Below are 17239 nucleotides of genomic sequence, written 5' to 3'. Positions count from 1 at the left end.
TTTGCTTCCATCATCCAATAAAAAAGTGATTGAGCGCTGTATTGCAGAGACATGCATAATTAAATAATAAATGAAGGGAGGTATAGGGGTGAGTTGAGTTGCCTGTCGTTTGCTCACAACCCTCTCTCCTTCTCTGTTATTTACCTACGTCCAGCTAGATCAGTACTGGCGTGGGCAGGCATTTCAGTGGCAAACATGCAGTTTAAAACTCTTGTGTTGACTCTTAATCAAAAGATAATGTACTATAAATATATTCAATCTACGGAAACAGAATTTTCTATAATGAAATGTAAATATTATTCTAATTCCATATTGTAAACAGCCATTGTATTACAGATCACAGCATATTTAAATAAATAAACATCACTAGACGCACAAGGAACGTAGCCCATAAGAAAAGTGATTGTAATAACCACATAGGAAATATGAAAACATATATCCACATACATCTCATACACAGTCTCAAACCCTACAAAATGCAAAACCATTCTTTATTTTATACGTTTCATAAACAGGGCTTGACTGTATCCTGGCTTTCCTTATTTTAGCCTCTTCTATTCACATAAATTAGATTCTGGATTCATTTGTCAACCTCCAGTTGGATCGTGTTCCAGCGTGATTGCGACAGTGATCATGAGCCAAACCACCATCAGACGTGCTTGGCCTATGAATTTGTACATCTCGAAATACACAATACCAATCTATTTGCGAATTCTTTTGTAGAGATTAAACTGACAGGTTTTGCAACATGCTTTTAGTGATAACGGTCTACTTTAGGATCGGACAAGCAACAGCCGCTTACCAATATACACAAGCAGTGTCTGGAAGTTGTGCAAATGCCCCAGGCTCTGAACATGAGGAGAACAATCTGTCAAGGCAAATGGGCATTAGCGCCCCCTAAAGGGATCCCACACGCAGCATATGTCTCACTCGCCTAGGCGCTCTGTCGTATTCATTTATCAGAAAAATATTCTCTGTCTTTGCAACATTGTGTGTAGAAACCCAAACAGAGCCCAGGCCCTTTGCAGTCTGTTTAGAAGGCCCAGGGTCCACGTGACTTTGGGTAGAGATGTAGGTGAACGGTTTTGAACTAGTTAATCACATAAAAGACCTGTGAAGTATATAGAACGCCCAGACCACAACCGTGTCTGCAGAAGTACACGTGGCAGGCAAATGTGCATATTAGGGTATCTTTTACCTCACCCGAATGCACCCCATATGTGTTATCCTCTGCACTACCTCTCAGACTATGCTCTTCCTTCCTATACTCCCTGTGCCCTCAAGCACTGCCTTTTAATCCATCTCCTTCCTTCCTATTTACGCGTGCCCTGCCTTTTAACTACTACTCTTTATTCCATCTCCTATTACCACCATCCCATAATATGCCTGTTATAGACTGATTCCAGAATGTCATGCTGCATTATAATGCTGAGTCTCCCCTCTATGTACCGCCTTCCTTCTCCTCAGGCTTTCTCTTTTCCGCCCTTATGCCCACTTGCTTTTCAAGGTTTCCTTTGCTTTTGCTTACTTGTTTCGCCCTCCCTGCAACGTGTGTTACCTTTCAAGAGATAGATGTGAAAGCTTGGGAGGAGATGTGGCTGTGAGCTGTACGGGGAAACCGACTACATTTTATTTATATTTATTCATTTGCATTTTTAAAGCGCTCACACTGCCCGGCGGCATCGAGGCGCTGTTACAGATTTTTTGTTGTGACAGTAGTGGCCAGTTATTATTCCACACTTCAGGGATCTACAAAGAATGGTACAAAATAATTGTATCTAATAATAATGTGTTTTCAAAATGTTCTAGGCATCAGCTGAAAAGTGTATTACCAGGCCGCCTCCCTATCCTGATCTTCCTATCCTGTTCTGAAACACATTGCATTGTCTTTTTCCTCTCCTCCCTTTGAACTTTGTATTGCGCTTCAAGACCTTCTCGGTAGGGCTAGTACTGTATACAGGTTTAAATAAAATAAATACGTATACCAAGAGACGTAAATTCAAGTTGCAAGCTACTGCAGCTTTAAAAAGTCACTTGCCACCACAGTTCTATACATTACACGCTGCACACGATTTCTTACTCGCAAATAGTCAGATATCACTAGCCAATGGCTAGTGGAGAGTGCACATTTTGCACCCTGCTGCTACCTAGTGTGGTTAAATCATTTCTGAAATGAAACAAATGTTCACCCTCACTTTGCTGTTACCTGATTTAGTGCAATTGCACCTCAGTTTGCTCCCATCACACAACAAAGCGTGCACAGTCACACAGTTAACATGCTCTTCTTCAACACCGTTCATAGATTGTTTCACAAACTAACGGAGAGCATGCCTGATGTATTGTTTTGTATTTTATTTGAATTTATGCCAAAGCGCTTAACAGTAATGTCTTTGATGGTACAAATTAAATGATAAAATGACACAAAAACCAAAGGTTACAGGGAGAACAGATGAGCCTTAAAGCCAGAACAGAAGAAAGACTAAGAGGAAAGAGAGGAGAGTGAAAGAGGGAGTGGATTCCAGTGGGAAAGGGCCAAGAGAGAGAAGGATTGAAAGTGAGATTGGGCACAGTAAGGGCAGGGAACAGACAAAAGGAACTGGGACTGGAAGCGAGAGATGAAGCGGGGAAATAAAATGAGAGCAAGATTATGGAGAGATTTAGGTCCCGATTGATGCAAAAGTGCAAATTTTTCCCATAAAGGCAGTGTGCCGAGAGACATAGCATGCACGCTTGCATATTTATGGATTTTTCTGTGCAAAGTAACCATATATGCAAGTCGCGGTCGGAACACCCCCGACACGCTCTCACGCAAAGGAAAAGGAGCCAGAACATGCATGCTACCGCGGGCATGAGTACACGCACACTTCAAACAGTGCGCGGGATCCCCCGCAAGAGGGCCTGCATCTCAGTGACCCTACACGGGGTCCACCGTAACTGTTACTGGCGCCCCGACAAAATGCATACTATGTATCATAACTCGGGTAAAACTCTGAAAATCTGCATGCGAACCCCCTCAAACCATTCCTGCACCAATATACTGCGTACGTGCAGCCCTAAGTCCGATCGGAGCCCAGGCTGCATACACACACCCCTAAACACCCCTAAATATGACATGCAAACCCACCTCTGCGCTGCGATTTCTATGCGCAAGTATTCTTACGCCTGTCTTCGGGTGGCAGCGAGATGGAGGGAGTGGGTGGGGATTTCGCAGGTGAGAGGTTGCGCAGTCACATCCATGAATACGCTTTGTTGTGCGCATTTGCGGGCTTGCTGTGGTCCGTCCCACTTAACACCCACTTTTTCCCTTTTTCTTTCTCATTTTCCGAGTTCCACACCATACTCCGCCCTCTGTGCAGGCCTCAATCACGCTCTGCCTGCATGGTGTGTCATGCAAGGCACTCGAGCGCTCACAGAGTCAGGCTGAGCCTGCGCGAAGTCCCCGCAAGGTACGAAAAAGTGCAGCGTAGTCAATTATATGAATCGGCGAACAGGGTTTTGCACACAGAATGGCACGCAAATCCCAGAATCACAGATTTTCCATCCAAATAATTACATGAATCGAGCCCTTAAAGACAAGGAACTTGAGCAGACAGTGAAAAGGTAGCCATTGAAGTGAAGTCAGAGTTAGAGACGGAATCTCTGAGAAAATTGAGAAAAGAAGGCTGATCGTATAGTTATAGAAACACATGTGTATAGGGGTGTTATAAATGCCATATCATATCATAGATGGATTTTAGGGGGCTTAAGTGAGAGATAGGAAGACGAAAAAGGATTGAGGAGGAGCAATAAAAGAGAAGAGAGAAAATAAGGGAGGAGATTAACAGTTTAGGGGCATGAAAAACCGAGGCTTTGTGGATGTTAAACAGATGAACACTACAAGAGTGAGAAGACATATGAGTGGAGAAAAAGAGAGGGAGGAATCAAGGTAGATGCCTTCATTTCGGGCAGATGGAGAGATGGAAAGCAAAGAGGGAGGAAACGAGATTGGAGTCTGGGGCAGAGGAGGAAGGATGTTTGAGTAAGGAGAGAGGACCTCATCTTGGAGTAATTAAGAATGAGGTAATGGTCTGACATCCAGGACTGGATAGCCAGTTGACAGGAGGACCGAGTAGCATGATCAGAGGAGCAGGTGAATGCAGAAACGGGTAGAAAAATCTGGCTGTCATTAACGTAGAGATGGTGAGACAGACCAAAGGATGACATTGTTGAAATGAGGCGACAGGTGTAAAGAGAGATCAAGAATGGGCCCAAGACAGAGCCTTGAGGGACACCATGATGGAGAGGGAGAGTTTGAGGAGATTAGCCAGCCCAGGAGACTTAATAGGTACAATTAGAGAGGTAGGACTGTAGCCAGCAAAAGACAGACCCAGAAAACCCAAGAGAGAAGAAAGAATAAGAGAATGATCTACAGTGTCGAAGTGGCTGACAAGTCAAGAAGGATCAGGAGGGAAGAGTGTGGCGCATAGTGTGCCTAGAGGAGTGAGTTACAGAGAGAGAGGGGAGCAACCTCGGTGGAATGACAGGGTCGGAAACCAGATTGAACGTGGGGAAGGATAGCATTAGCAGTAAAAAATGAAGAAAGTTGGGAGTAGGGAGTTTAGAGAGATAGGGGAGAAGGGGAGGGAACATAGGGGTCAAGAGAGGGTTTTTTGAGGATCGGAAGAATGGTAGTATTCTTAAACAAGGGAGGTGGGGATGAAGTTAGAACCGATAGATTAAACCAGGCAGTAAGGTAAGGCAATAGAGAAGGATAGATTTTGGGAATGAGAGAAGAACAAATAGGGTCAGAAGGGGCAGATAGATGTAGGGTGAGCTCTAGAAAGAAAGGGAGCAGTGTCAGCATTGGAAATGGGATGACATGAGCCGAGTGATAGGAGGGAGAACCACCTGCTGCTGTGACTGGGGCCAGGTTGCTTCATAGTCATACAGGGACCTGACCACGCCCCACCAGTCCCTCCCAGCATCTTTTGCAAGCACTTGCCTTCAGGGTCCCTTTCCCAGTCTATTGCACCCTAGTCCTACTGTCCACTGCACTCTCCCTCCCCTCTCCTTTCCCCACCATGGCCTGACCAGCACTTGCCCACACTGCACCTGTGTGGGTACCCCACTTTTGCACTTCTCCCTCTTCCCCTTACCCCCTTGCACTTATCACCTTGTCATGCACTTGCACAGTAGGATTGTCACAAGGCCAATATAACTGTGTCTTTGTTCTTTGTTGTATTCTTGTGATTCCCATCCCCCCATCCTGTCTTGTGGCGCCTGGAAGCACCTGTGTATAGGCACCTTACAAATGTACAATAAATAAATAAAATATGTAGTGGCTGAGGGAGTGATAGCAGAGCGCTGAAGAGTGACCTTCGAGGAGAAATAGGAGGCAAAGTCATTGGGCCTCATTACGACCCTGGCGGTAGAGTGATAATGTAGCTGGTAGTGCTGCCAGCACTGTTATCACTCTACCGCCACATTACCAGTTCTGCTCGCGGGGCCGCTCTGTGCGCCTGGTCAGACCCAGAGCCCTATCGGGGCTCAAATGGGAATGGGGACATACCGGGTCCCGCAAATGGGAATTACTGTTCCCGCAAAGGTCGGAATGGCCCGGTAATTCCCATTTTTCAGGACCCAGACCTGAGTTTGGGGGTAGCCATGCTGGTAAAGAAGAATGAATCCAGAGAAGATGAAGATTAAAGTCGCCCAAAACAATTAAGTGATATGATGGATGTCATGATACTGTTCACATGGGCTGTTATTTACGATATCCTATACCTAATAATACCAGTGTCAATTTGTTTTCATACATCACCCTAAAACCTCAAATCTCTTTACTTGCTAGTTTTACAACAAATGTGGGTGATCATTTGTGTGTTGACTTCTGTCATTTTGTATGTGCTGGAGAACAGTGCTCCTTACTGGGGTGTACCGGAGGAGCGCAGGATCACTGTGCGCTCAGTGTCAGAGAATACCAAACTTATATTATAAATCTCGGGTTCCCATTTTAGTGCTCTTACCATTGTACAGTATCTCATTCACTTGCCTCATTAGCTCTCTGGCCCTTTGTTTTATGTATGCATTTCATAGCTCTTAAAATCCTTTCTGTCCACCACTGGAGGCAAATGGGCTGTCCGATCTTTAGAAGAACCAACACACTGTGGGAAGAAGTAGAGCAGATGTAAAATATTTATTAGCGCTGCAAGTAAAGTGCTGTGACAGGTAGAATGCCCATCAATGACATTGATGGGAACTCCTTGATGTTGTTTTCTGAGAAGGCCATTTTACACAGGGCATTTTTCCAAGATTTGTGCTATCAACAGAGTGTTTTAAAATGCATTTTACATCAGCTAGGCAGGCCTGTAGCTTTGCAGATGGGTAGTACGCATATGTGTGCAGAATTCTTCCACACCCTGTGAATATGGTGCCGTATTTAAACAGACATTTAGTCAGATTGTTTAAACAAGTACACACTGGATATTCTGCTCAAATCTTTTTAGAACCAGACACCTATTGGTAACATATTTCGGATTAATTCGATTTGATTTTCCAGCTGAAACATAATTTAATTTCAGAAGATTTCTTCAGAGCGTTTTGAGTTGAAACATTGCATGGCACTGGCCTTGGAATGTAACAGTTGCACTTCTGTTGTCTGCTGGTCATTCATTCTCAGGGCATTAGGCTACCACACATCATGACATTAAACAACTTTATAATCAAACTATCCTTTCAACGAGCACCATAATACTTAGTATACTAATTTATCGTAGGAATGCATGACTTTAAACAGGAGTTTGCAACCTATTTATTTGATTGAGCATTTGTTAGGCGCCTATACAACAAAATGGTGTTTCGAGGTGCAAGTTTCCACCACAATACCCCGGATACTTTGCAGTTGACAATGTTGACCTGAGCTTGTGGGAGTTGTAGTGTAAAACATCTGGAGTGGCAAAGGTTCAGGTCTCTGCTTTTCTAGGATGTCAAATTAGCTTTTTTTGACAGGGGGTCATGTGAATTCAGGGCACAGTTCCTCAATTTCTCTTTCGTTGTCATCACGTGTTGCTTCTGCTGTCTGAAACCTCCAGACAACCCACTTAACAAATGACAGTGGAGGTATTACACTCATCTATTGCTGTGCTTTTTATGGATTGCTGCATGTAGTATTCCTTAAGGCCGGAATTTTCCCACTAATTGTCCTACCAATAATAAATTGTCCAATCTTTCTTTGCCTTGATAATAAATAAAACGCATTCAAATGTTCATTTATGGACTGTCGTAAAATATCTACGCATTGCATTAAATGTTTCCAATAAAAGGAACCTAGAGCTCAATTGTTCCCCATTTACTACTTAGAACTCTTCTTAAAAATATTTGTATTACAAACGTCTTTTCTAAGTAATGGCATTGTTTCAGCTTGGTTGAGTGGTTAGGCATTTTACTTCTGGTCTAGACACCATTATAATATATTTTAATAACTTAAGAAACAGTACCCCCTACTGCCATGCATGATACCTGTCACATGCAGCCAAGTACGCTTTATTAGTGATTAATTGTTGGCGATCCCACCATCAAAAGAATGCCCGGTCTGGGGTTCAGAACTGCAGTTAATGTTCACAATTTGCTGAATGTGTTTTTTTAATTGCATGGGTGTATTCAGTTCAACAAATTGTGGCATTGTTCAGATGGTGTGGGATTAGTCTGCGACAGGTGGGTTCAATTCCAACCCGTGTTAATCTCAAATGTGTCCGGTTCAGGATTTACAAAACAATACACATTAGAGAACTGAACACATTAATCATCATTGTATTTAAAAGGGTTGTGTCCCTGTTTTTTTTGCATATCTAGACGGCTCAAATGGGTTATACTTAACCAATTGGGTGTTCGAATTGAGATTTTTTGATCTTTTGTACAGCACTAGACACCACCAAATAGCAGGCAACGATAGACGGAAGATGGTGGATCCTGTTCAAAGTGGTCATAGACAGCCTCTATCCAACAAGCCAGTGACTCAATCTGCTGGCATCATGCTTCCTCAGGGCTTTAAGTGGGGCGGGCTAGAGCCCCAACAGTCTCGCAAAACTGTTAGCGAGCATGGGCTCCGTTTGTTGCCCATGAGTAGACCTTAAAGAATCTCTGGATTGCGTTGCACGCATTCTGAAAGCTCGCATCAGTGGTCTTGCTGTAAGTGAGGGGGTACAGAGGGAATAGCCTAAAAGCACGCTTCATGAGAATCACCTAAACAAAAGGGACAAAGTAACTGATTAGCAACTCTGTGAAGCATTTGGGTTAACAAGACATTGTCCTCCGTGCAAGCAGAACAGCCCAAGACTCGCACCCAAAACGCATGGTGTCCAACTGAGTATACATGGCTTGTGGTATGCAGACATTTTACTGTTAGGATGAGTGTTGTAACAAATGAAATGAACAATGTGCATTGCAATCTCAGAAGGGTTTCCAATTTGAATAACTATCATAGACCTACCTAGTTCAAATATAACATTCGTTTGTCATTCTTATGGTCCCAAATGCTCTTTGATTGTAGACAAATTATTCAGGACACCAGAGCTCTGCTATTTGTCCACCACCACTTTCTCACTGGTGTTTTGTGTACAGGGCGAGGGTGATTTATTCACTCATTGAAATATGTATATACTGAGTTAGATAGTGATTAATTTACAAACCCCAGAGAAATGAATATACAATATACATATTGGATGCAAAAAATACCACCTGAGACCATGCTGAGTGACACAAAGAACTTGTTGGCAGGGTTTTATGATCCATTGTTTGGGTTAGGTGGTGCTCTGTTTAGGCCACTCGCATCATAATTTAGGCCATGCCAAGCATTCAAATATTTCATACACCAGATCATCCAGACATATTAAATTCAGATTTACCAATCACCAGTGACTAGGTGGATAAGTGGGTGAAACATCTCAGAAATGTTTCCTGGGTAGTGGCCATGGAGGGTTTTATTTATCAGACACCAATGGCCTCATTACATGTTGGGTGACTAGGTGGATAAGTGGGTGAAACATCTCAGAAATGTTTCCTGGGTAGTGGCCATGGAGGGTTTTATTTATCAGACACCAATGGCCTCATTACATGTTGGGTGACTAGGTGGATAAGTGGGTGAAACATCTCAGAAATGTTTCCTGGGTAGTGGCCATGGAGGGTTTTATTCATCAGACACCAATGGCCTCATTACATGTTGGGTGACTAGGTGGATAAGTGGGTGAAACATCTCAGAAATGTTTCCTGGGTAGTGGCCATGGAGGGTTTTATTTATCAGACACCAATGGCCTCATTACATGTTGGGTGGTATTCTGGTGGTAAATCCACCCAAATATTGCTAAACCAGCTTTACTATTACTGCCACTTGGTCCCACAGATTTACTGCAGGATTACAAGTGGTGGTAGGTGGTGGGTGTAAATACCAACTTATTGGAGTCCATAGGACTCCATGGGGATTTCAGCAGAATTACTCCAGTTTGCACCAAAGTTATAGTACGGTGATGCAGTAATGTAGCAGTAATGCAGTTCTAGCAAGTCTCAAATTCTCAAGTGACAAGGTAACTGCATCTTCACCCCTCCCCCCCCCCCACACCGCCATACTCATAATGAGGCCCCAAGTCTTGAAGAAGCACTTTCCAATGCTGGCAGACTTCCATTGTTGGAGAGACTTGATCTTCTTGTTGCACTAGGACCTCATGATTGTTTATTCTTATTCTTATGCAACTGTAGTAGTCTAGTCAGGAGGTGACAACTGCAAGGATTAGCACAGTTGTTTGAGGGAGTTGTAGGAAGGGAATAATCACAATTGGTAGATAGTTATAACAACCATATTTACTTGATTATTAAAAGGGCGTTTGCGCCCTATGAATTCTATATCAGTATCTGAGTATGACAGAGTGGTGTAATATGGGTTTAAAAGATGGAGGTTTTAAGTGACAAGCGCAGTTATGCACAACTGCTTTAAAACGCACATCTTCGGTGCACCGATAGTGTTTCCTGGAATATTACAGACACTTGGATGGAAGGAGTACTTTGGACAGCTTTGCACACAAGTTCAATTAGCTTTTTTCAGTTTTGTGAAAAACGTGGTGTAATGCCATTGTTTTCATATTTCCGAAATTGCACCTCTACGAGGTGTGATCAGTTTATAGTTAGCATGCCAAGCAAAAAAGAAAACAAAAAGGTCTCTTCCTTTAGAATGGTCTGCCCTAGCGGCAAGATGAACCTGGAGCTCATGCACTCACTCACATAGTTTTTGTGTGCTTGTAATGTGGTGTATTGAGAAAGTAACAGTTTAAAATGCCGGGCTTTTGTGCATCTCGCTTTACCTGTGAGTCTGTTTTTGTGATGCAACTACACTTCTCTGAAACTTTTAGATTTCTTTGAGGGAAGGTGATGGAGAGCAGCCCTGTTCCCAAACTCCCCCACTTGTAAATGTATTCTCAGCTTCCAACCCTTGTTAGCACAGGAAGGTCGGGGTCCACCATGCAGTGCCCCGCGTCTACTGATCTTTCTGGAATCACACAGTATTGACTGCTACGGCAAAAAAGTGGCCATATGTAAAGTTTATATTGGTCGCTGCAAAGTGGTGTCAAGGCTGCAATGGTGGGCTGTACAAGACAATTGCACAGGGGCATCCAGACATATAGTAACGACTAGACTTTTCGAGTCATCTGAAGGGCCGTGGTCTTGCAGCCAGCCAGCTAACCATTTACCAAGTCATAATTCTCAAATGACAATATTTGGTCATGCGGTTATCAATAACATTGACTAGCAGATCATCAACACAAAACAAACTGTTCCTCCTGACATTCGAGTGTCTTCCTTTCTATCGTGCACACGTGTTGAGGTTTTTTGATATTGATATTAGTTTTTGTTTAGATTTTCCAAATTGGACATTGGATTTTGAAAGCACAAACGAAGTTTGACAGGACGGTCTAAAAAATGTACAACTTGAACCACCTTTCGGACACAATGGTGTTTGATTTTTCTCAACTTGTCAACCTAAACAAACGATAGGTTCCTTTGGACAACCCCATAACATAGATCATTGCATATCATCAATGGGGCAGTGGTATTTCATTTGTTTAAAGTACACAGTTTCCTTAGACAATTAGTTTGCTGATGGCATGGACATTCAATTTCCCAATGTGCAATGTTTCGTTTTTGTATTTTTTCTTTTGTAATTTTTCTTTGTAGTCTTTCTCAGTTAGCTCTGAGATTGGAGACTGGATTTCTCCCTATGCATTGTTTCTTTAGACTCAGGCTTTCTCATTTTGCTATGGTCTCGGAGACTCAATAATCAATATGTTATATCTCCTTTAGCCACTGTCATTCTTTCAACATGCAGTGCCTGTCTCCATGTGACAGTAATGGTAAAAACCTCTGGTATTTTAGAATTTTAGCTGTTTTAACACTCTGCCAAATTCCAGCTTTCAGTTCCTGAAAAACCTAACTCCCCATGGGGTCCTATAGGACTCAAATAAGGGGCATAACAGGAAGGACTGTATGACTTGGGGAATCCTGCGGACCTTCTCAGATACCATATTGTTATTGCAGGTGGTAACAGTGAATATGTTTGGCAGTATTACTGGATTTCACTTTGAGTCTTTTGACTGTTTCCTAACATCTCAATGTTTCTTTATTCTCAGTCTTGCTTGGCTTGGTGTGGTATAGGTAGTCCAATTTCCCAACATGTAGTGCTTCTGTGCTCCAAATAGCACCCTGCATGCTATGGGATAGGATACTAAATTTCCAATCTTTCCCAGTTTGCTATGGAGAGTAGGATGCTCCATTTACCAACATGCATCATTTCTTTGATCACAATCTTTGTCAGCTTCCTATGACTGAACTTCCCCATATGCAATGTCTCTTTATTCAGTCTCAGTTTGCTGGGTGATAATAGACTCAATTCTTCAGCATGCAATATTTCTTTAAGCGTTTCGCAGTTTGTTATGTGTTATAAAACCCATCACGTAACGTGATGTGTATTTTGAGTTCACCATGGGATTTATGATTCAGTTCTCCCAACATTCATCAGACACACAGTGTCTTCAGATCACGGTGGTATTTTTAACTCCATTCTCCCAACATTCCAGATATCGTTAGATACACATCCCCTTGCAGACATTTGACTGTTTCTCCAAATAGTATTATTTCTTTGATGCCAGTTCATCTTCCCTCACTCCGGGATAAGAATCTACATTTCCCGAATTGCATTGTTTCTGTAATTGTGCCTTTAGGCATAGTATCTATATAGGTGATTTTGGTCCTCTTCCTTCGGTCACCCTACTCAGATTTAATCCATAGCATCATATGGTTGTTCATTCTGGCATGGCACTACTTACTCTCCTTCCTGTCCAAGGTTGTTTCATGACTGAGAGTTTATCACTTGCCACTTTTATTTAACTCTTTCCACACTCCCACTCAACTTTGGCAATGTGTGTGTTCATGTTTTTTAACCTTCAACTGTCAAATCTCATTCCCGCACCCAGGTCTTTCCTCCTGGGTTCCATGAGCACTTGACTATTACCCGCCTCCCCCTGATGCTGGGTGGAAGTAGTGCTATTTCCCTCTTACTCGCCACGACTGATCTTGTGACTGACAAATCACAGGTCTGTGGTTCTCCAACAGAATTGCTTACATCCCTCTCATTCTGGTAGCCCGAGTGGTGATTCAGGATTTAGCATTGATTGATGGATGCTGTACCAGATGTTCTTAGTGCAGAGGATATGTGCCATGTCCCACAGGTCAGAGACCCCATCTCACTAGCCCTTCAAGCATTTATAACCAAATAGTGGCAGCAGGCTGGATCATATGATCAGATGACTAGAAGACAGACTTTGCTAGATCCCAGACGCAGGCTTTTTCTGAGCAGGATTCGTCACACGCGTTAATGGCATCAATAGAACATGAGTGCAACTTTGAATTCATTGATCATTGTAACAACTTCTTTTGTTCCATTTAATAATTCTACAGCACATGATAGCTTTATATTACCCACCACCTTGATTGTTGTGAATTGCTCTTTGCTTAGTTATATAAAAGTGTACATTGTAATTTACACTTAGTTACATTTCATCTTAAACCACAGAGTGATCATTGAGCTTGAATTTGAATATGTTGTACAATTGATGCACAAGATTCTTTTTGCATGCATGCTAAAGTAACATACACTTATATATTCCCTGCTTAGTGATTACTTGTGTAGTTTTGTTCCATAACCTTGAAGAGAAGATTTCTTAAAAACATTTCATTAAGGTAGTTTGAAGTATTTGTAACTGGGAGGTTAACAAAAAAAGACATTGCATCATATTTTAGTTTTTTTAAGGCATTTCCCATTGAGTTGAATGCACACAGATCCTCACTAAAATACTGCATTCACTTGGAACAACTTGAGAGAAGCAAACAAATAAACCAAATAACATTATGTTTCAAATTGGTGAAAACCTACGTGACTTGTATATAAGTCAATACACAGGGCCTCATTACGAGGTGGGCGGTAAGGGATTACCGGCACCGGTAAGGGCACCGGTGCCGGTAATCCCTTACCGCCCTACTATGAGTTCCTTTTGCGGGTCCTCCCTTAACGCCTGGTTTTTCCAGGCGTTAAGGACGGGACCCGCAAAGGGACTTTGGAGCTAATAACGGTACCGCACTTTGCCGTACCGTTATTAGCGCCTTCCCCATTTCCATTGAGCCCTATAGGGGCTCAAATGGGAATGGGGAAGGGCCCTGGTGAATGGGGAATTATCGCCCCCGACAACTTTAGAATGGGGCGGTAATAGCTCCATTCACCAGGGCGGAGTCAGTAAGGGCTTGGAGGCAGCCATGGCGCTATTAGCGCCATGGTTACCTCCAAACTCCTAATGAGGCCCACACTGTTAAACAGATTCATAACTTCACTCCAATGGAGTGTCAGGTTTCTGTAAGCAGGTTGATCTGTTTTCAAAGAATTGTGTCATGTTTTGCTAATGCCAAGTTGCTTGACAATTGCCCTTGACAAATGCACTCTATGGTATGGGTCTGCTTTTGTAGGACACAGGCCATTCAAATAATCCAATACATATCACTAGTCATTACCATACATGCATACACCAAACTCAATTTTTGGTCTGTCACTACAAAAAAAGGGTGCATACTATTGGATTGCATAATAAACCATCATTTTGTATAATCATATTTTTTTTTATACACGTGATGGCATTGTACATTTTAACATTGGACGTTTTCTTTCTTACAGTAGATATTAAACAGGAGCCTGGAATGTACCGTGAAGGACCCACGTATCAAAGAAGGGGATCGCTTCAGCTATGGCAATTTTTGGTGGCACTTCTTGATGACCCTTCAAACTCACACTTCATTGCGTGGACGGGTCGGGGCATGGAGTTTAAACTTATTGAGCCTGAAGAGGTGAGCATCCCCAGCATTGTGTAGACTGAGAATGATCTATGATAGTGGTGCTGGCTCCATACGTCAGTGGAGACTGAAAGGCCAAAGCCCATTATTGGTGCTACCATTGTTGATTTGTTTGGTTCTGTGCGTGTCACCTTTTGGTCACTTGCTTTTGTTGAGAAATGTGTGGGTGTGTTCTCTCTAGGCAAGATTCTTCTGAACTTCAGTGACCCCTTGGAGCTGATTTGTGAAGGCCGCCAAAATACAAAAAAACAAGAATCTGTTTGCGTATAGTGAGTTCATTACCAGTATAATTGTAAAAATTAATGTTTTGACTCCTAACTAATTTAATCAGAGGGAAACATGTATATTGAAAAGAAACCGACACAGAGCCGATCCCTGTAGGGGATTTTTGGATTCCACCAAAAATCAAGGGTTGAAACTCTGATCTATATGGAGAACGAGAAATATCAGTGGACTGACCCTGCAGAAAGGAGGTGATATACTGAAAGGCCAATCCCATGACACCCATGGATTCCAAATAATACAAAAGATGGCATGCTACACTGTCAAATGCTGCAGCCAGATGTGGGAAGACAAAGACCAGGGGTTTCCCTATGTTCACTTAGGAGGGAAGCTCGTCACATATCTACAAAAAAAAATGGATCAAACATGGATCGCAGGTAAAAAGTGTTCCTGTCGTGGATCAAGCTGAGCTTGTGACTATATAAGCCTGTAACTGGGTTACCACAACGCTGCCAGGGAGCTCTGCAAGATAGGTAAACGTTTGCGTAGGGTGATCATTAATGAAATCTCCTACAACTTCATTTGTCTTGTTCAGAAAGGGTGTGTTGTAAGCTGTCTTTAGACGGGGAATAACCTAGCCGGCAAGAGGCATTGATTAGTAACACCATGCTACCAATTTAAACTGTGCAAGAACTTTGAGTATTCATAAATTGCGAGACAAAACTGAATACTTTACTGTGTTTGACCAGAGCCAACTCTGTCAAAAAGGAGCGAACAGTGTCTATTTGAATTGGGGGATTATCAATGTTGGTTTATCAGGGCTTAGTAAGGAACTTGAAAACAAATCTGCAAGTTGACATAGAGTTCTTGAAAGATAGGATCACCGTAGTGAGGGCTTGAGTTGTGCACAGTTTGTCTGTGCTCTTGAAACAGATTCTTCCGAAGGTTACTGGAGTAACTGAATGCTCTATTGTATCAAAGGCATCTCTCAGACCTAGTGCAGTTTTTGTCCAAGGAAAAATGAGCTAGTCTAGGTTAATCCATCCTTAGGGTTCAAGATGGATTACTTTTTCCTCTCTAAGCCTCAAGCAGTGTGCAGTATGTCTATGATCTTGCAGAGTTTCCTCTGAAGGCTACTGGGTCTTACTGAGGTCTCTATTGTAATAATGATACCTCTCGATCCTAATGCTGTTTTTGCACTGGGACAATACCTCTCCAATGTCCTCTCAAGCCAGTGTTTTATGTTAGTTTTTTAAAAAGTTGCCCCTCCTTAAGAGCTGCAATTAACCATTTGGTATCTAGTTTCTTGCCTACGGGTGAAAGTTATTTCTGAAGCACACACAATAACACATTGTGTCAACCAGTCATGAAGTCTCTCAATGCCTTCTGATTTCCTGGCTCTCTGTCCTGAAGGTAAGAGGTCCTGAGCAGTAAAAATACACAAGAAGGTATTCCTTCAAGAACAGGGTGTCCGCGATAGTCGTGTTTTGGGTTTCATGCCTCTTATCCTGGCTGCATCCATCAGAATGCAGTCGCAAGATAATCTGATCAAGTACAATTGAAAGAGCTGGGCAGGCTGAGGGTGTCATCTCTTGCAATAAATTACATCTAAGTATGCCTTTTGTTGTGAACAGGTTTGCCAAATTGGTGTTTAGTAGCATCATGGTAAAGTTGTCCAGAAGCTGCTGGTTTGATAGTGAATCTGCATGTTTTTCTCGGGTATTTAAATCTCCAAGGGATCAGATGAGGGATTAATATTCAAATGTAATCACAATTAAATTCACCAACCTATCTGCGGACCCAGCCGATGGACTTAGAAGGTCATACATCAGCCGAAAAGAGATGATCTTTGTGGAAGAAAGCTGCCATTTTAGTACTACAGACTCAGGCTTAGGTACTTGACAATGGTGGAAGTGCCAGTCTGCCTCCATATCCGGACTTGGCGATTTTGGCTGATAGGTTTGTGAGGTTGCACTATTTCAGCCCAGTTATAAAAGGGCCTAGGATCCCTACAGAACAGGGTGAGCACGGTTGTCCGGAGACAATGTTGCCTCATGTGCTCTTTTGGCACATATTGTCAATAAGTGTGATGTCAGGTGTAAGCGCAACCTTCGAAAAACAAGAGCTGAAGAACTCACTCTTCAAATAACGATATTAGTAAGGACTAAGCACCTTTATCATTAATCAATCCCAAATGAAGGCAACCAAGGCCTACGGTTGTAAAGGGGACTGTATTCAAGACTTTCTTAAAGAAGTGCGCTGGGAAGGATGTCTACTTGGGCACACCTTTGCTGCTAAACTCACATTCCCTTTCTAACCCCTGGTGCAGTGTTAGGCAGAATTGCAGGCAGTACCCTCTGGGACCACTACCCACAAGTAGGACTACAGGTGTTAGCCAAAGCAACCTGTGGTATACGTCTATACCACACAGTTTTTGGTAGCGAGCTGAGCCACCAGGCTTATCTCACGAGTGAATGTGAGCAGTACAAGTAGTCACACAGAGGACTTTCATTCACAGTAGTTCAGGTAGACAATAATACTCAAGGTTTCTTGCTAAAAACACTTAGTAATTTATTACACAATCATTTAGAAAACATTT

The 17239-nt window shown here is 42.6% G+C and overlaps 1 protein-coding gene across 5 annotated transcripts in view; it reads left to right on the top strand.

The window, feature by feature from the left end:
• Window positions 1-17239, top strand: part of ETV1 (ETS variant transcription factor 1) — a 190158-nt gene that overhangs the window by 142762 nt on the left and 30157 nt on the right. For 4 of the 5 annotated variants that reach the window (XM_069648596.1, XM_069648594.1, XM_069648597.1 and 1 more), the window contains one exon: window positions 14243-14412. In XM_069648596.1, the coding sequence (XP_069504697.1) occupies window positions 14243-14412 (170 nt within the window). The remainder of the gene's footprint in view (window positions 1-14242; window positions 14413-17239) is intronic. The other variant, XM_069648595.1, reaches the window with a different exon arrangement.

This window comes from Ambystoma mexicanum, chromosome 2q, assembly GCF_040938575.1.
Source record: "Ambystoma mexicanum isolate Mex_15411 chromosome 2q, UKY_AmexF1_1, whole genome shotgun sequence".
Taxonomy (NCBI): domain Eukaryota; kingdom Metazoa; phylum Chordata; class Amphibia; order Caudata; family Ambystomatidae; genus Ambystoma; species Ambystoma mexicanum.
Note: the sequence above shows the minus strand (reverse complement) of the source record. Positions and strands in the feature narration are given on the sequence as shown.